Consider the following 20,690-nt stretch of genomic DNA (forward strand, 5'->3'; position numbering starts at 1 on the left):
TCGCTCTCCAGGCTTCAGGAAGACATCTGCAGCCTAGGCAGCCCTGTGGGAGTTCCTGCAGGCTGTCTAGGCTGCGGATAGCAGCCTGCTTCCCGGAGCGCCGGGCGCCCTGAAACAAAGCGCCCCTCGCGCCAGGCATACATCCGCACCGTGGGGTGCGCACCGACCCCTCTTGCTCTCCAGGCTTCAGGAAGACATCCACAGCCTAGGCAGCCCCGCGGGAGGTCCCGCAGGGCTGTCTAGGCTGCGGATAGTAGCCTGCTTCCCGGAGCGCCAGGCGCGCTGAAAGCAGAGCACCCGGCGCTTTGGGAACACATCCGCAGTTCCCCGCAAGGCTCCCCACGCTGCGGATAGCAGCCTGCCGCCCGGCGCCAGGGGTGCCCTGAATCAGAGCGCTCCGCGCGCCGGGCAGACATCGGCCAGCCCCACAAGCTCGGGGGACAGCAGGGAGGCGCAGCGCCGCCATCCCGCTGTTCCTCGACCTGGTTCGGTTTCCCCGACCTGCTTTTGGGGGGGAAATAAAGGGGGAAAATTTTTCCTTCATTCCCCCCCCAAAAAACTGGGTGTGTCCTATGGGACGGAGCGTCCTATGGGACGAAAAATACGGTATTTTTCTCCTTCCAATAAAGTACAGCAGAAAAAGTCGTCCGAATACACACAGTTAACTTATTAAACTTCGCCATAATTTCACAATTATCTGCCTTCTGTATTGCTAACTGTATCACCACATCAGTAAATTTTTGATATAACTGTAAAAAACGGCTCTGGAAATTTATTATTCCAAAAATGAAACCTCCATCTGGTTGTCAGTATTAAGAGCAGACCAGCAAGGCTGAGTCTTTCTGTAAAGAAAATTTATTTAAATCAAGTCTTACTGATTAGTGATTTGACCTTTTCTTCCTATTCTTTTTATATTGTATTGTTGTTTTATTACTATGGCTGACGCAAATAAAGATTCATTCATTCAATTGCATACACCCCCATTTGCAACCCCCCCAAAAAATGATTCTCAAAAAACAAGGGATTATTAATATTTTTTGCTCTATTTCAAAGTGGCTTTCTAATTATCCTTACCCTGACTTGGTCAAACGTGGAGTTATTCTGATCTCCTGCTGCCCAGGACCCAGAGGCTGGCCGCTCGTCCAAACCTGCTGGAGAAGGGGGGGAAATAAAAATTAAACCAGCCCAGGATAATAATATTATTATTATTTAAAGGAATCAGCTTTGATAAGCAGTCCCATCATACAAAGACAGCGTTCTCCTGAAGCTAAAACGGCTTTCCTTCCACAAACAGAGCAATATTTGGATGTTTAAGAGAGAATAAAGAGACTTTTTCCTGTTTTGCAATGTTCCCGTGCAGGGATACTCAGCTTCAGAGCAGAACTGGATGATAGATTTTTTAAATTCCATCATGGGATGGAATTGCATGCAGAAAGTTAGGGTGTCAGGATGGGGGAAAGGTTTGTGTTCCAACAACAGAGAAGAGGGGAGAGGCGAGGTGGGGAGAATGGCGAACTTCCCAACTTTAGTTAAATCCATATTATTTTCTAAAAAACAACCACCCCCAAATAAAATATGGGGGGAGGCGGGGGAGTTGCCCCACACTTAATTTGGTTAAACTGAATTATTTCCCCCGGATTGTTCTGGTTCCAGTGGTTTCGTATTCCCACAGAAACTGACCCCTATTGGCTCATGCCCTGGGCTGCTAGCTTTCTGCTTGCAGGGCGCCAAAGCAAAACAGCCCTCCTCAACTTGCCCAGCTGGGGAGTGCAACCCGACGGGCAGAGGTGAGGGGGCTGAATGGGCAGAGCACGTGCGCCGGGTTCGAATCCCGACGCATCCAGATCGGGCGGAGGATGTCCGCGGCCCAAAAGGCGGGAGAGATGCTGCCAGCCTGTGTTGGCAACACTGCCCTGCAGGGACACAACAGCAGTTTCCTACAGGAAGATGGGTCCATTTTATGGTGTTGCAGTGGTACCTTGGTTCTCAAACACCTTAGTATCCAAACGCCAGAATTAAGTGCTTTGGTTTTTGAACGTTTTCCGGAAGCCGGACGTCTGATGCGGCTGTCGGGTATTGTTTCCGGGGCGCCTGCGCCAATCAGAAGCCGCGCCTCGGTTTCCGAACATTTCAGAAGTCAAACGGACTTCCGGAACGGATTAAGTTTGGCGCTTTTGCCATTTATTTTGCGGTTTTGTATTTGAGGCGGTTTTGTGACTGTGCGGAACACAGTTAAGCTACTGATTGATTGATTGATTGACTGCAGAAATGGATTTAAAAAAACCCAAACAACGACCGTCATCAGTGCAGGTGAAGAAGAAAAAATAATTTTTATTTTTATCATCTCCAATATTGCCTTATTATATAGCACAGCGCATTGATTCTTGCTTTCGTTTTCTGGATCAATGGTCTCGTTGGATAGTAAATTTCATGCTGTTTTAAAAAATCGATCCGTTTTGCATGACTTTAAGCCCTGCCTTGGTTTTGGAACGCTTTGGTTTTGGAACGGGATTTCCGGAACAGATTAAGTTTGAGAACCAAGGCATCGCACTGTGCATGCAAAGGTCTTTGACGCACGCCCCCGACGCGAGTGTGCAAGGCTGGGTGTGCAAAAGTGCAACGCCGCACTCACACAAAAAAACACCCCATTGTGTGAATCGTTTCCCGCTCCCCCCTTTCCATCTTATTATTATGTGAATCGCAGCCTTCCCCATCTCCCCTCACTGTTCATTTAACCAGAAACTTCTTTCAAAATTGCAAGGCTTCCATTCCGCAGCCTTTTGTGTTAATCATTTCCCCGGAGAATCGGTGTTTAATTGCTGTCTAATTTGCATAATTATGCATATTAATCTCCACGCCTAATGAATATTCATAACCCTCATTTAGATTTTGTTTCCTAATCAAAAAATAAAAAATAAAAATACCCCGCTCCTCCTTTTCCCCCCCAATCCCTGCTCTCTCCAATGTGATTACTTTGCGGAATCGCGGTGGCGGAAAAAAAAATGTTAATGCGACTTGGGATAGTATTTTTTTTCGGAGGGGCGAGCTGTGCATTCCTGTCGCCTCCGACAATAACGTTTGCTCTGAAAAATGCGCCATTTAGTGCGTCCCACCCCCTGGTGACCCCCCCTTTTTTGACGCTCCATTCTAGAAGAGTTTAATCTGCATCGGCCAAAAACGTGAAATTTACAAAACCCGCTAATAAAAAGCAGTATTTGAGAGCTTCGGTAAATCACTATACAGCCGGGTCAATGGACATGGGTCTCTGCCCGCAAGGAGCTTACAGATCCTACATCCTGACACAGAGGAACGGTTAAAGGAGCAGATCAAATGATAGAATCGTGGGACCAGGGAGAAGAGTCGGTGGAAGAAGAGTGGAGGAAATTTAAAATTTATTTACAGAAACATTGTAAAATTTTTGAATGTTGATGACGTTGAAATGAATTTAAGGGGTTCTAGCAACAAGGCAAAATGTAAGATGGGATTGATAATAGATAAACTAAATTGATTATGAATTTGCTGAAACAACTTTAAAAAAGGGATACAAAAAAGGGAGGAGTGAGGAAGTCAGGAAAATAACTAAAGAGGAGCTAAAAAAGAGGGAGTTTTGTTTTTTGTTTTTTTTCTTTTTTATGTGTTTTTCATTTTTCTAATGTTTGTATTTTTGTATTTTGATTCTGTATCTTTCTGTTTTTGTACTTTTTTCTTCTGTTTTTGTATTCTTTTTGAATTCCTTTATTGAGAAAACTTAATAAAATATTAATTTTTAAAAAAATAGAACCGTGGAACTGTGAAAGGGAACCCCAGCGGTCATCTATTCCAACCCCCTGGCAATGCAGGGATCTAAAGCATCCAGGATAGAGGGCCATTCAAACTTCTGCTTAAACTCCTTCGAGGAAGGAGAGTCCGCCACCGGGTGTCAGAACAGCTCTGACTGCCAGAAAGCTTTCGGAATCTCCTTTCTCTTTGCTCGAAGCCACGGGTTCGAGTCCTACCCTCGGGAGCCGGAGGAAACAAGCTTGCTCCCTCTCCCATTTGACAGCCCATATTGGAAGATGGCTCTGCTGTCTCCACTTCTCCAGGCTGAACAGCCTCAGCTCCTTCGACCATTCCTCATCAGGCTCGGTTTCCAGACCCTTGATCATCGTGGTCTTCCTCCTCTGCCCACCTTCCAGCTTGTCAACATCCATCTTAAATTCTGCTGCCCAGATCTGGAAACATTATTCCAGGTGTGGTCTGACCAAGGCAGAATAGAGCGGGACTATTAATTCCCATGATCTGGACACTAGACTTCTGTGGATGCAGCCTAGAACTTCATTAGGTAAAGGTAAAGGGACCCCTGGCCATTAGGTCCAGTCGTGGCCGACTCTGGGGTTGCGGCGCTCATCTCGCTTTATTGGCCGAGGGAGCCGGCGTACAGCTTCCGGGTCATGTGGCCAGCAGGACGAAGCCGCTTCTGGCGAACCAGAGCAGCGCACGGAAACGCTGTTTACCTTCCCGCCAGAGTGGTACCTACTTATATACTTGCACTTTGGCGTGCTTTCAAACTGCTAGGTGGGCAGGAGCAGGGACCGAGCAATGGGAGCTCACCCCGTCACGGGGATTTGAACCACTGACCTTCTGATCGGCAAGTCCTAGGCTCTGTGGTTGAACCCACAGCACCACCTGCGTACAATAATCTTTATTGTCATTGTCCCATACAGAACAATAATCTCAGGGAACGCAAAATTCGCTGCCCATCTCTTAGAAGGTGTCCAAATGCAGAGCTGTCACCCAAAAGATCTTGAGCCCCTTTGTGTGCCTGCAACCAAGGAGGACCCGATTCAATGGACCACGTTCTCTTAGATTTCCCTTTGCACAGCAGACCTCGCCAACCGATGCTGAGCGAAATGTCGGAGTTCTGGCCCATAACTCCGAGAAGAAGCCAAAAGAGGTTTCTGCTGGCAGATATCACTGCTTTGGTAGCTTCCTTTTTAGCCACAATTCTACCCAAAAGGGTTCCCAATGAGTTATCATTTCGGAAAACAGGTAAAAGGTAAAGGACCCCTGGATGGTTAAGTCCGGTCAAAGGCGACTATGGGGTTGCGGCGCTCATCTCGCTTTCGGACCGAGGGAGCCGGCGTTTGTCCACAGACAGCTTTCTGGGTCGTGCGGCCAGCAGGACTAAACCGCTTCTGGCGCATGACGGAAACCAGAGCGCACAGAAACGCCGTTTACCTTCCCACCGGAGCAGTGCCCATTTATCTACTTGCGCTGGTGTGCTTTCGAACTGCTAGGTTGGCAAGAGCAGGGACCGAGCAACGGGAGCTCACTCCGTCGTGGGGATTCGAACCGCCGACCTTCTGATCGGCAAACCCAAGAGGCTCAGTGGTTTAGACCAAAGTGCCACCCACGTGGAAAATAGACAGGACGCAGGAGAATATCCAAATGCACGCGACCATAGTGTAGCGTTATAACCCTTGACAGATTCACCCTTGTCCTTTTAATTATTCCAGTAACTTGAAACATTTTACCCTGCGATGCCAATAAAGGTATTTGATTGATTGATAATAAAATTATTGTTATTATTATTATTGCTGAAATGAGCAGGCATGGATTATTTTCTTCCTGCATGTCTTCTCTGAATAAAAACCTAACTGGCTACACGGTCCACTGCAAATAAAAATCAGTATTTTTCTTTAAGCAGAGACCAGTGTAATTAAAAAATACGATAGCTTCCAGATCGCCAGGAACGTCTGAACGCCACGTCCCGTCCGGTCGGCAGGAAGGGACAATAACACAGGGCTCCCTTTCTCCCTCCCACCATGGCTACGTTAATAGAGTTATTAAAACGGGGAAAAGAGAGAAAGAGAGAGAGACCCCACAGATTAATTATGCATTTTAATAACCCCGATCATGAATATTCATAAAGCATTTGTGTGTTCGTGTTCTAATTAAATACGTACTAATAATATAAAATGTAGCTTGTCGGGGGGGGGAGTGTGTCCCACCCCCAACCCCCATTTAAGGGTTTCAAAGCTGCAAAGCTTGCATGCAAACCCACCATCTACGGTTGAGAGAAAGTGGACAGACTAAGAGACAGACAGACATCTTTCTCCCTTTGTTGTAAGACTCGAACTTGGGCTCAGCCAAGGAAACTGAACGCCGGGAGGTTCGGGACAAACTAAAAGGAGGAATTCTTCCTGCAGAGTTAGACTATGGAACTCCCTGCCACAAGAGGCAGAGATGGCCAATGACCTTGATGGCTTCAAATGAGGGTTAGAAAACTTGGGTCCCTTGCGACTCTGAAGATTCCAGGAGGATAAGACTATCAATAACGTGCAAATTCCATTTCAATATTCATATAGCCTCCAACGTTTCTCCCCTGAAAATAGGGACGTCCTATTCCATCCCCTCCAACGTTTCTCCCCTGAAAATAGGGACGTCCTATTCCATCCCCTCCAACGTTTCTCCCCTGAAAAGAGGGACGTCCTATTCCATCCCCTCCAACGTTTCTCCCCTGAAAAGAGGGACGTCCTATTCCATCCCCTCCAACGTTTCTCCCCTGAAAATAGGGACGTCCTATTCCATCCCCTCCAACGTTTCTCCCATGAAAACAGGGACGTCCTATTCCATCCCCTCCAACGTTCCTCCCCTGAAAATATGGACGTCCTCTTCCATCCCCTCCAACGTTTCTCCCCTGAAAATAGGGTCGTCCTATTCCATCCCCTCCAACGTTTCTCCCCTGAAAATAGGGACGTCCTATTCCATCCCCTCCAACGTTTTCCCCCTGAAAATGAGTTAGAAACTCGGATGCATAGCCTAGGCTCCTTAAACCAGGATCTGGCCCAATCGCCTTCTAAATCCGGCCCACGGGAATCAGCGTGTTTTTACATGAGTAGAATGTGTCCTTTTATTTAAAATGCATCTCTGGGCTATTTGTGGGGAATAGGAATTCGTTCATCGCCCCCCCAAAAATATAGGGGGTGGAGACGCTCCTTCAGGTCTACTGGGCCGTTTAGGGCTTTCAAGGTCAGCACCAACACTTTGAATTGTGCTCGGAAACGTCCTGGGAGCCAATGTAGGTCTTTCAGGACCGGTGTTATGTGGTCTCCACTCCCAGTCACCAGTCTGGCTGCCGAATTCTGGATTAGTTGTAGTTTCCAGGTCACCTTCCAAGGCAGCCCCACGTAGAGCGCATGGCAGTAGTCCAAGCGGGAGATAACCAGAGCATGCACCACTCTGGCCAGACAGTCTGCGGGCAGGGAGGGTCTCATCCTGCGTACCAGACGGAGCTGCCCTGGACACAGAATTAACCTGCACCTCCATGGACAGCTGTGAGTCCAGAATGACTCCCAGGCTGCGCACCTGGTCCTTTGGGGGCACAGTTGCCCCATTCAGGACCAGGGAGTCCTCCACACCTGCCCGCCCTGTCCCCCCAAAACAGTCCTTCTGTCTTGTCAGGATTCAATCTCAATCTGTTAGCCGCCATCCATCCTCCAACTGCCTCCAGACACTCACACAGGACCTTCACCGCCTTCACTGGTTCCGATTTAAAAGAGTGGTAGAGCTGGGTATTCGGTACTGAGATTCCTGGATTGCAAAGGGTTAGGATGGATGACCCTCGGGGTCCCAACTCTACGATTCCACTGCTGTTTGCTCTTGAGCGCCCCCTCCAAGGAAGCTGGCAAGAAGGCGGAAGTGCAGATCCACCCAACGACGCACGATTTAAAACACACACAAAAATCTGCATTTTCTGTCCTTTTGCGGCTGGCCCAGCTACTGCTCTTTCGCAGGATTTCCTTCGGGTCTACAAGCTCCGGAGAATCGCACATGGGAGACGCATGGATTTTTCGCGAAACTTAAAATAGACACATGGCAGATGTTCAAGCCCAGCGATCTGAGTTTTGCTCAGATTCCTGGGGTGTTTTTTCCCCCTTAAAGGGGGAAGAGACCCCCAAAGGCAGGTGGGGACGATAATTTGATTTAGCCGAAGGTAGCAGACGGCTACCATGATAAACACTTCCCTATTAAGCTGCTTTTAAGTGGCTAATCGGAGCTGGAATCGGGAGGAGGGGGGAGACGTTGTCGAGCAAGATTTGGGAAGGGTGGGGGAATCAATAAAAGTAGCCGGCCAATAATTAGGCTTAGCCTTCGTCACGAGCAGCAAAGTTGTTTTCCCAGTATACTCCGTCCTCCCGCCCTCATCCCGGACAATCAAGTTACAATAATTTAATAATGATATTTTTTTCTATATCCCGTCCATCTTATTGGGTTGGCCCAGCCACTGTGGACAGCTACCAACACGTATAAAAACGTAATAAAACACTGCACATGAATAGTAACGACGCAATGTAAAAAGCCGCAATAAGTTTGACATAAACGGCTCACGACGAACAAAGCAACATTCCACCATCGATCCAAATCGAATGGTAAACAGGAAAACCGAACGTCGGCAAATAGTAATTAAACAGGTTGCAACGGACAGACCTCACTGGGACGCAGGTGGCGCTGTGGGTTAAACCACAGAGCCTAGGACTTGCTGATCAGAAGGTCGGCAGTTCAAATCCCCGCAATGACGGGTTGAGCTCCCGTTGTTCGGTCCCTGCTCCTGCCAACCTAGCAGTTCAAAAGCATGCCAGTGCAAGTAGATAAATAGGTACCGCTCTGGCCGTTTATCTTCCCGCCGGAGCGGTACCTATTCATCTACTTGCACTTGACGTGCTTTCAAACTGCTAGGTTGGCAGGAGCAGGGACCGAACAACGGGAGCTCACCCCGTCATTGCGGGGATTTGAACTGCCGACCTTCTGATCAGCAAGTCCTAGGCTCTGTGGTTTAACCTACAGCGCCACCCACGTCCCACCAGGCGGGCTATAAATAATAAAATTATTATTATTATTATTATTATTAAGCACAGATTCACACAGAAGCACCATTCAACACTTTGCCGGAAAGACGAAAAGGGGAAAACTACACAGACCGCACGACGGATCGGAGGCCTTTAACTCAGCAGCAAAGCCCCACCTGCATTGAAATAGCGCCTACTCACGAGTAAAGGGGCTTGCCGCTCGCCTGGGAGAGAACTTCTGAACCTGGGAAGAAACACCACATTTTTTTGGGGGGGGAGACACTTCTGAGAGTGTTGCTTCCGAGTCTGAAAGCGCAGAATCAGGCCGGGTAGCCCTAAGCGAGCCTCAGGCCAGAGGTTTAATGCAGCCGCTCGCCTGGGGCGAATCACGGATCTTCAGAAAGAAGCCATTCACAAACTAAACCGCAGACCAGTGGCTCCCAGTGTAGGCAGTGGCATAACTGGGAGGGGGGGCTGGAATTGCAAAAGACTAACTCCTGGATTCTGCAAAGCTTGCTATCGCTGGATCAAGTCCATCAGTTCCATTGAATTAATTAAACGAAACCGTTTTAATTGGATTAATGTGCAATTAAGTGCCACTGTTTCGAATTGTATTCCGTTACGCTCTTTCTTAGCAGGGAGTATTTTCTGCATGTTTTTCACGGGATAAGGGGGCAACCGGGTACGGATTTATGGGGAAAGCTGCGATAAGGTTGCGGCCAGCAGCGTTCTACTCGAGAGTAGACTTAGCCTCCCCGACTCGATTCCCTTTCCGCACAACACAACGCTGGCCTCTTCCCTTTGAAATCCCTACAGCAAAGTTCAGCCAAATGCCGGAGACGATATCTGGCAGCAATTTGGGCTCGGTTCCAGCGATCGGTTAGACGTACGGCTCAAAATCCCATTCTGAACCAAAAGTGAAAACAGCAAAAGACTGCCTTTTAAAAAATAAATAAATCACATTCTCATAGTGTGTAAAATAAGGTATCTCTACCTGCAGTAATTAAAGAACCTTTTAATGAGGGTGAAAGAGGAGAGGGCAAAATATGGTCTGAAGCTCAACATCAAAAAAACGAAGATCATGGCCACTGGTCCCATCACCTCCTGGCAAATAGAAGGGGAAGAAATGGAGGCAGTGAGAGATTTTACTTTCTTGGGCTCCATGATCACTGCAGATGGTGACAGCAGCCACGAAATTAAAAGACGCCTGCTTCTGGGGAGAAAAGCAATGACAAACCTAGACAGCATCTTAAAAAGCAGAGATATCACCTTGCCAACAAAGGTCCGTATAGTTAAAGCTATGGTTTTCCCAGTAGTGATGCATGGAAGTGAGAGCTGGACCATCAAGAAGGCTGATCGCTGAAGAATGGATGCTTTTGAATTCTGGTGCTGGAGGAGACTCTTGAGAGTCCCATGGACTGCGAGAAGATCCAACCTCTCCATTCTGAAGGAAATCAGCCCTGAGTGCTCACTGGAAGGACAGATCCTGAAGCAGAGGCTCCAAGACTTTGGCCACCTCATGAGAAGAGAAGACTCCCTGGAAAAGACCCTGATGTTGGGAAAGATGGAGGGCGCAAGGAGAAGGGGACGACAGAGGATGAGATGGTGGGACAGTGTTCTCGAAGCTGCCAGCATGAGTCTGACCAAACTGCGGGAGGCAGTGGAAGACAGGAGGGCCTGGCGTGCTCTGGTCCAGGGGGTCACAAAGAGGCAGACACAGCTAAACGACTCAACAACAAGAACACCTGCATACCAGCCCTGCAAAGCAGACCAGGCAGGCGAGGAACTGCAGGAAGGTTTCCAAGTGAGTTGGTGGCCAGGCAGCGGATTCGAACCCAGATCTCCCTAGGCTGAGAAAGCGAACTAAGATCTGGGGGTGAGGAAGCTTAAATGGGGTCCACCTCAACAGGCTGTCTGGCTTTGCTCCGCCCACTGGCCCCACCTACATTTTTAGATTTGGGGGTCTGGGAAAAGAAAACTTTTTCTTTTTAGGGAGAAGAAAGCCAGGGGGTGGAGGCAAAATTCGACGCAGATCGTACCAGAACGGGAAGGGAACCCCAGAGTCATCTAATCCAACTCCCTGCCATGAAGGAATATTTTGACCAACGCAGGACTCGAACCCACAACCCGGCTCAAAGCGGTTGCAGCGCTTGGAGCTTTTGAACTCAAGAGGGTATGCAAGGAGAAGAGGCATCACATGGGTTGGGGGCGGGAATGACTGGCGGTTTTTGCTTTCTCGATAATGAATTTTGTGTTTTCATGTTGTGGTTTTATCCCGCGGTGCAGCCTGAGACCTGCGGGGAGAGGGCGGTATACAAATTTAACGAATAATCATAGGAACCACGAGGGACATCTGGACCGCGGCAATGCAGGAATCTTTTGCCCGACTCAGGATTTGAACCCGCAACCCAGGGATAAGGAGTCTCTGCCTCAAACGGTTCCATCGCTTGGGGTGTTTTAGCTTAGAGGGACAGCAGGGAGAGGAAAGGAGAAGGCACCCACAGGGGTCGTCCAGCCGAACCCCCTGACGTGCAGGAATTCTTTTCCCCGATGAAAAACTCGAACCCGCAACCCGAAGATTAGGAGTCGCACGCTCTGCCCGCCAAGCTCTTCCGAAGTCATGGAACCAACCGCAGAGTCATAGAGCTGGAAGGGGGATCATCCAACCCAACCCCCTGCTATGCTTGCAATCTTTTACCCTGCGCAAGACTCGAACCCGCGACCCCAAAATTAAAAAACTCACGCTCTGCCGGCACAGCCTGTAAATATAAACCCGGCAGGGGAGGGATGGGGGAAAGAGATGACGACCGAGAACGGAGCGCAGATAAGCCGGAGGGTTGAAAACAATTAAAAATAAGAAAAACTCTGCAGCCCCCAAAACACTTCCTGGCAGCTGTGAAAACAAGGTCGCCCCACGGTGACCAAACAAAAGACCTCAAAGGGGAAGGCCGCTGAGAAAAAGGGGGGGGGAGGTTTTTTTTAAAGTCAACACAATAAAATCAATTGTGTGGTGTGTTTTCTTTTTTTTTTTAACGTTCACACCCAGACGGAACCAGCCATTAAATACTTGCCCATATGTCTATGCATAGATAGATAAATATATATCCGAGGATATATGTAAAAAAATAGTTTTGCAAGTTGTGGGACCTCGTTTCCCCCACCTGGATTTTTTTAGAAACCCGTGATTTTAAGAACAGGGATTTTCTGCAAAGTTTTCCAGTTTGCTTTTCGAACGGACGACTTGGGGGACATAAAGTCTCCGGAAAACTGGGTTGAAGTTTTTCCGGTTTTCAGAACAAATTTTATTATTATTTACAGCTGCTAATCTTTAACCTCTCTCCCTAACTTATACCGAAACAGCCTACCTAGCCCCATACTGTATGCACTGACTTGCAGCACCTCCAACTAAAATTCCGAATAAACCTAGTGGCAAAAAGCAGTAAAACCACTAGCAAATTTGCAAAGCTAAGCAGGGGCCGGTCTGGTTTCAAATTGGATGGGAAACTCATCTCGGGGGGTGGGGGTGGGAGGGTGCCATATTTCAAGAAATGAAAAATACAGACACAAAAAGCTGTGCCGCTTTTTTTTGGTGGGGGAAACGGTGGATATCGCCCGAAGAAAGTTGTTTGTTGTTGTTGTTGAGTCGTTTAGTGGTGTCCGCCTCTTCGTGACCCCCTGGACCAGAACGCGCCAGGCACTCCTGTCTTCCACTGCCTCCTGCAGTTTGGTCAAACTCATGCTGGCAGCTTCGAGAACACTGTCCCACCATCTCGTCCTCTGTCGTCCCCTTCTCCTTTTGCCCTCCATCTTTCCCAACATCAGGGTCTTTTCCAGGGAGTCTTCTCTTCTCCTGAGGTGGCCAAAGTCTTGGAGCCTCAGCTTCAGGATCTGTCCTTCCAGTGAGCACTCAGGGCTGATTTCCTTCCGAATGGAGAGGTTGGATCTTCTTGCAGTCCACGGGACTCTCCAGAGTCTCCTCCAGCACCAGAATTCAAAAGCATCCATTCTTCGGCCATCAGCCTTCCTTATGGTCCAGCTCTCACTTCCATACATCACTACTGGGAAAACCAGAGCTTTAACTATACGGACCTTTGTTGGCAAGGTGATGTCTCTGCTTTTTAAGATGCTGTCTAGGTTTGTCATTGCTTTTCTCCCAAGAAGCAGGCGTCTTTCAATTTCGTGACTGCTGTCACCATCTGCAGTGATCATGGAGCCCAAGAAAGTAAAATCTCTCACTGCCTCCATTTCTTCCCCTTCTATTTGCCAGGAGGTGATGGGACCAGTTGTTGAAAGTTGTTGAATTTCCCCAATTCCCCCGGATGCTGATTCTGCCATTGAAATCCCATGTAAAGCAGAATCTTGCATGAATCAGCTCAAACACGGACTAGAATCTTATTTGGGGCTTTGCATGCAAAGGTCTGAGGTTGAATCCTCCGGGTATAGGGCAGAAAATAAACTCAATAATTAATAATAATAATTAATAATAATAAAAAATCCATGGTGCCTGAAACCCTGGACAGCTGCTGCCGGTCAGAACAGGGAACCCTGAGCTCAATAGACCATTGGGTTTGACTTGGGAGAAGGCAGCACGCTATCGGCTAGTCATGAGGACTACAATCTTAGCACGTTTTTACGAGAAGGAGCCGAGCTGAGCACCTCTTGCAAGAGGTACGTTGGTATTTTTTTAGGGGATGGAAACAAACAAGGCAAAGGTGCTTTGGGGTGGCACAGGGTCACTATCCGCAGCACGCCGTCCGTCCGACGGGTGACTCACAGAGCAGGAAAAGGAGATAAGGACTTGAATTGCTCCTTGCCAGGAAAGGGCCTATTCCCCAGCCCAGAAAAACAAGCTTGCCCCTCCGAGAAAGAAAGAAAAAAAGCCCTCTTTTCTTCCGTAAACAAAGTTGTTCCCTGGCGGCCACCTGCTTTAAACAGAAAACAGGGAGGTGGGAAGAAAAGGGGGGAGGCAGGCAGGCAGCCTGGGAAATCCTTTGTCTTAAAGACTGTTTTTCCTAAACTGCAGTTGCCACAACAATACGGTGAGTGCTCCTTTCTTGCCTTGCAAAGAAGCTCTGCAAAGGAGGACTGCGTTTCGTTTGCAGGTCTTATTCCATTCCCTCGCTTGCACCCTGCTTTCCCGGCCCGGGAGATTCTCCCTCCTTCCTGGCACATTCAAAACATTCCTGCGAGGTAGATCAGGCTTCTTACACTGCTTTGGGGGGCCTCGGGTGCAGGCGCCGGACGAAATCCCCCAGACAGCATTCAAAATCCCCTTTTGCTACTGGGAACGGGGTCCAAATGCAACTTGTTGCCGGAATTTATGCATAGGGTGCGGGGGGGGGGGGTTGCCCCTCCAGCAGATATCATGCACATGCAGCCCACTACCAAAACCAGCACCATCGCTTTTGTGACTTTTGTGATTTGTCCCCACAAAACACTTCATCGCAGTTTCTTCCTATCTATTCAAAGGGCCTCTGCTGCACGATACCAAATGTCAGAATTCACTGATCAATGTTCCTATGTACTGGCTCACTGGGAAAACTTCAGAAATTCCTATAGACAGGTGAGCTCAGCTCCTCAGCAGCCCCTCTGCCTGAGTGATAATCCCTGGCCTCCTGATACCTGAGTGCCAGACAGGTAGCCAGTCCAGAAATAACAAACCCAGATGAAGACAAAAGGGTGTGATTCACTTGGCTGGGAAACAGGGAAATGTAAATATCTCCTTTGTTACACTTGATGGGTGTTTGGTGGAGGGCAAGGGGAACCATGGGGCAGGGTCCAGGATGCTCAGATTACGGCCACCAGACCTCCCCTTTCATGATGTAACTGTGATGTATGAGTGATGTAATTTTGGGGGGGTATGACATGGGGATGAGCAGCTAATAAAAGTTTGGGGGCTGTTTTGTTCAGGGCTTCCATCCTGTTTCACCTGGTGGCAGGTGGGAGTCCTGTCGCGACAGTCTTCAATAAAGACCAAGCCTATGGTTTTCCTAGTAGTGATGTATGGAAGTGAGAGCTGGACCATCAAGAAGGCTGATCGCTTTTGAATTCTGGTGCTGGAGGAGACTCTGGAGAGTCCCATGGACTGCAAGAAGATCCAACCTCTCCATTCTGAAGGAAATCAGCCCTGAGTGCTCACTGGAAGAACAGATCCTGAAGCTAAGGCTCCAAGACTTTGGCCACCTCAGGAGAAGAGAAGACTCCCTGGAAAAGACCCTGATGTTGGGAAAGATGGAGGGCACAAGGAGAAGGGGACGACAGAGGACGAGATGGTGGGACAGTGTTCTCGAAGCTACCAGCATGAGTCTGACCAAACTGCGGGAGGCAGTGGAAGACAGGAGGGCCTGGCGTGCTCTGGTCCAGGGGGTCACCAAGAGGCGGACATGACTAAACAACAACAACAAGTTTGAGAACCAAGTTACCACTGTATTTATATCGCGCCCATCTGCTTTTGTGTACTTGCCCTGAGATTCCCAGAGGTCCTTTCGTCGCTTGATGATGCGTTAACAGGAAAGTTTGCTAAGCTGGGGTTCTGGTCCAAATTTTGCTGAGCGAAACCCCAAACGGTAGTCCCAAAAAATTAAAAATAAATAACCGGCAGTTCATTCACCATCCGGTTTCTGGTTCTCACGTGCCAAACGACGAATGGGTGTTTTGTTTTTAAAAAATAAGTTTACCAAATTTGGAGGGGGGCGTTGAGAGAGAGAGAATTCCCGAGCCGATTTAAAATAGAACGGAGTTTAAATTTAGGTTTCAGGCCAGCTTCCTGAGTTGAAACTGCTGCTCTCCGGATCTGGAATGATCATCAGGTATATAAAAAAGACTTGGCACGTTTTGAGATGCAAACTCTCGACCAGAATAATTTGCCCGGAAGGTCCCCCGTCAAGGCAGGCTTGTCCTGCTTGCAGAAGGAACGATCCGTACATCTAAAGTGGTACATTGGTTCTCAAACTTAATCCGTTCCGGAATTCCCGTTCCAAAACCAAAGTGTTCCAAAACCAAGGCCCGCTTTCCCATAGAAAGTCATGCAAAATGGATCGATTCGTTCCAGACTTTGAAAAACAACAATTCAACATGAAATTTACTATCTAATGAGACCACTGATCCATAAAATGAAAACAATAATCAATGCACTGTACAATGAAATAAATAAGACAGTATTGTGGACGATAAAATTTAAAATGAATTTTTTTTCTTGCCTGCACTGATGATGGCCATTGTTTGGATGGGGGGGCTTTTATCTATTTCCGCAGTCACACAATCAATTAATCAGTAGCTGAACTGGGTTCCACACAGTCACAAAAACAAACGAACTGGGAAAGCCTCAAAACCAAAAATGCAAAATAAAGAGCAAAAAGCAAAAGCGCCAAACTTAATCCGTTCTGGAAGTCCATTTGACTTCCGAAATGTTCAGAAACTAAGGCGCAGCTTCTGATTGGCGCAGGCGCCCCGGAAATAATAGCAGACAGCTGCGTCGGGCGTCCGGCTTTTGATAAATGTTCGGAAACCAGAACACTTACTTCCGGGTTTTCGGAGTTTGAGAACCAAAGCGTTTGAGAACCAAGGAACCACTGTACTTAAACCAGTTCTTTGCTGAGAACAATGAGGACTAGAATGCTGATTTATCATTAGGGCAAGGGGCTGCAAATTTGATTTTGGATGGCAAAGGCTCTGGGTTCCATCTCTAGCCGGAACTGGGAATGTCCGGCGCCCCCCCCCGAATCTGTTTTATCATAAAACCAATTTATCATAAAACCGATCCACGTTCCCCAATATTTTTCTCGCGAGCTGCCAGTGTGGATTTGATTTAAATCACGATTTAAAGACTTGCTTTAAATCATATTTTTTTATAGAAAGACTCATTCTTGCTGGTATCATCTTAATATTTACAACCAGAGGAAGCCTTCATTTCTGGAGGGAGAATGCAAGGCTAACCTGCGGAACTCCCTGCCACTGTGCAACCCATGATTCGCTTTTTTTAAAACCCAAGCAGAACTGCTCGCCTATCATATATTAGAGTGCGGTACAGATGTTTTATTTGGGGGGGGCATCGAAAACAGGCCACCAATCTCCTCCCTCGAGAACTGCCTGTAGATGCCACGACGAGGAAAAAAGCAAATTCCCCGCTAAAAAGAAGTCAGCAGGAAAGCACAGCGTCGTCGTTCCCCCCCTCCCCCGCGTTCCCCATAGCAACCCCCAAACTTGGAGTCTTTTCAATATGGCGAAAATCCCATTTTGAAACACAGCCGGACTTTCAAATGCAAATAGCGACAGAGACGGAACATATGGTGGAGGTTAGTTCTTATTTTTCCTAATTAAATGGCACACTGCTGTTTTGTATAACAATGTTAATAGGGCATTTGCAAGCTTTCGGGAGGGAGGCCGAACCGTCTCTCCTCCCCCCCCCCATTTTTTAAGAGAGAGGCGGCAATTGGCAGAGAAAACCAAAGGCCGCGAGAGACACACGTACCCCGTCCCCGATTTCCCTCGATATCAACACGGTGGTTTGGCACATTCCCAATTTAGGGGTGGTGCTGGGGGGGGGGGAGAATAGTCCCCTCACATCCCATTGCCGCTTTTTTTTGCAGACCGCTAAAAGTAAAAGATTTTACTTTCTTGGGCTCCGTGATCACTGCAGATGGTGACAGCAGCCACGAAATTAAAAGACGCCTGCTTCTTGGGAGAAAAGCAATGACAAACCTAGACAGCATCTCAAAAAGCAGAGACATCACCTTGCCAACAAAGGTCTGTATAGTTCAAGCTCTGGTTTTCCCAGTAGTGATGTATGGAAGTGAGAGCTGGACCATCAAGAAGGCTGATCGCCGAAGAATGGATGCTTTTGAATTCTGGTGCTGGAGGAGACTCTTGAGAGTCCCATGGACTGCAAGAAGATCAAACCTCTCCATTCGGAAGGAAATCAGCCCTGAGTGCTCACTGGAAGGACAGATCCTGAAGCTGAGGCTCCAAGACTTTGGCCACCTCAGGAGAAGAGAAGACTCCCTGGAAAAGACCCTGATGTTGGGAAAGATGGAGGGCACAAGGAGAAGGGGACGACGGAGGACGAGATGGTGGGACAGTGTTCTCGAAGCTACCAGCATGAGTTTGACCAAACTGCGGGAGGCAGTGGAAGACAGGAGGGCCTGGCGTGCTCTGGTCCAGGGGGTCACCAAGAGGCGGACACGACTAAACGACTCAACAACAACAAAAGCAACCCCCCTCCCTTTGGCAGAAACGCCCCCCCTCCTTGCATACCGAACATGGACATCTCCATTGGGTGAATTTTGCAATGGGCATCTACACTGGTCCCTTGGTTCTCAAACTTAATCCGTTCCGGAAATTCCGTTCCAAAACCAAAGGATTCCAAAACCAAGGCACACTGCTTTCCCATAGAAAGCAAAGCAAAATGGATTAATCCGTTCCAGACTTTGGAAAACAACCCCTGAAAAAGTAATTGAACATGGATTTTAATATCTAACGAGACCATTGATCCATAAAGCGAAAGCAAGAATCAATGTACTGCAGTCACACAATCGATCCGTCAGTAGCTGGACTGGTCGTGAAAATGAAACGAAAATGAAACGAAAAAGCAAAAAAAGGAATATAAATAGCAAAAACAGGCAGACCTCGGCGTAACACTCAAATCAGAAGCGTGGCACTCAAAACGGAGCACGTTTGGCTTCCGAAAAGAGTTCGCAAACCGGAACACTTACTTCTGGGTTTGCAGTGTTTGGGTTCCAAGTTGTTGTTTTTTTTAAAGTAATATTTATTAGAGTTTCGAATAATACAGAAAACAAAAAGAAAAAAAGAGAATTCATCCTTTACAGTCCCATTTTCAATAACTTTTTTCCGCGACTTCCCCTTACCTCCCCCCTTCTTGTATTCCAAGTCCAAATATTTATCCAACAAGTTCTTATCTCAAATTTCTTAACCTTCATTTGCTATTATGTTTATTTATATTAAATTTTTAACCTTAATTCATTATTATATTTGGTTCAATTTATATATCAACTTTTAACTTATGTACCTCAATCATTTGTGAAAAACTTTTTCTAAGGTCGACCCTGTTTCCCTTCCACAAATTCCCCATTCTTATACTAATAGCAACACAAAATTAAACACAGAATAAAGAAGATCAAGCCCCCTTTGGATTTCCAAACCTTCCCCGGTTTCAATCCCAAAACCATAGTCCATTAGTCCGTCTATTATTAGCCTGGCAACCTCACGTCCGAGGCCCTTAAATCTCTCTCAGTCCCTTTCTGCCGGGGGTTCCAAGTTGTTTGAGAACCAAGACGTTTGGGAACCAAGGCCTTGCAAAATACCTTGCAAAATAAAACCCCCTGCGCTTCAATAATGGGTTTCTGAAAATCCCAGATGGAAAAACGAAAGGAAATCCTGCGTAACGAGGTGTTTGGGTTAGCAGGACGGTGAGTTGCTGTTTTGAGTAAAGAAGTTTCTCACGCAACACTCCCTTTAATCTCGACTGGATGTTAATATTCTTTTTTTTATAAAAAAACAAAAATAAATAGAGGGTGTTTCTAATCAGAGGGATCCATCTTGTCAGGGCGGCACGATGGCATCTCCCAGCTCCTGCCAGCTCGGCAGGTTTGGCAAAGTTGGTATCGTTGCAAAGCCAACGCCGAGCGAGGGTGGTGCTTGCTTGCGCTCACTCTGAATGGGCATGACTTCCCCCCCGCCCCGTTTTGTGGGAGAACGCCAAACTCTTGCTGAAATCGGGGTGGGGGGAACGGGGCCTATTTTGTGGCAGCGTATCACTGTCAGAAGGGACACGGGTGGCGCTGTGGGTTAAACCACAGAGCCTAGGACTTGCCGATCAGAAGGTCGGCGGTTCGAATCCCCGCAATGACGGGGGGAGCTCGGTCCCTGCTCCTGCCAACCTAGCAGTTCGAAAGCACAAAGTGCAAGTGGGAAGGTAAACGGCGTTTCCGTGCGCTGCTCTGGTTCGCCAGAAGCGGCTTAGTCCTGCTGGCCACATGACCCAGAAGCTGTACGCCAGCTCCCTCGGCCAGTAAAGCGAGATGAGCGCCACAACCCCAGAGTCGGTCACTACTGGACCTAATGGTCAGGGGTCCCTTTACCCTTTACCTTTATCGCTGTCAGATGTGGGCAGGTGGGGATAGACGCAACCGTTTCACCTGATTTTGGGGCAGGACTTTCAAGGGGGGGAAATCTTTCAGCTGGGGGCCATACTGTGTTGTTGACTGCAATCCAGCAGTGGGAGGGAGGGGGCTGATTTACTAGGGAAATTTGGAAGAAGGGTTTAGAATCATAGAATCCTAGAGTTGGAAGAGACCACAAGGGCCATCGAGTCCAACCCCCTGCCAAGCAGGAAACACCATCAGAGCACTCCTGACATATGGTTGTCAAGCCTCTGCTTAAAGACCTCCAAAGTAGGAGACTCCACCACACTCCTTGGCAGCAAATTCCACTGTCGAACAGCTCTTACTGTCAGGAAGCTCTTCCTAATGTTTAGGTGGAATCTTCTTTCTTGTAGTTTGGATCCATTGCTCCGTGTCCGCTTCTCTGGAGCAGCAGAAAACAACCTTTCTCCCTCCTCTATGTTTAAGCCCACTTTCTCCCAGAAATCACAGCGCCAAGTCCCAAAATGCGCCTGGTCGTAAAACACGCCGACCAAAAGGTAAGACAAGGTTCTAGTTCTCGTGCTCCTGACTTAAATAGCAACTGTGGCTGTTGCAAGGAGGGTGGCAATTTTTTATTGCGAAGACCTGCAACCCTGGGGAGTCTCGACATGCCAGGACGGGTTGACAAACCCATTGCATTTACTTGTTATTCTGCGAAAATGTGCCCAGGTTCCAGCCCTCAGTCTGACTTATGCAATGTGCA

General features: G+C 47.9%; 1 protein-coding gene across 9 annotated transcripts in view; it reads right to left on the reverse strand.

Annotated features, from left to right (window-relative positions):
- The window catches only part of TCF3 (transcription factor 3), a 76,788-nt gene that overhangs the window by 42,876 nt on the left and 13,222 nt on the right, over positions 1–20,690 (reverse strand). For 6 of the 9 annotated variants that reach the window (XM_081177759.1, XM_081177758.1, XM_081177757.1 and 3 more), the window contains exon 3: positions 1,075–1,151. In XM_081177759.1, the coding sequence (XP_081033885.1) occupies positions 1,075–1,151 (77 nt within the window). The remainder of the gene's footprint in view (positions 1–1,074; positions 1,152–20,690) is intronic. The other 3 variants (XM_081177760.1, XM_081177755.1, XM_081177754.1) reach the window with 1 other exon arrangement.

Source organism: Podarcis bocagei (genome assembly GCF_964188305.1).
Source record: "Podarcis bocagei genome assembly, chromosome: 18".
In the NCBI taxonomy this organism is placed as follows: domain Eukaryota; kingdom Metazoa; phylum Chordata; class Lepidosauria; order Squamata; family Lacertidae; genus Podarcis; species Podarcis bocagei.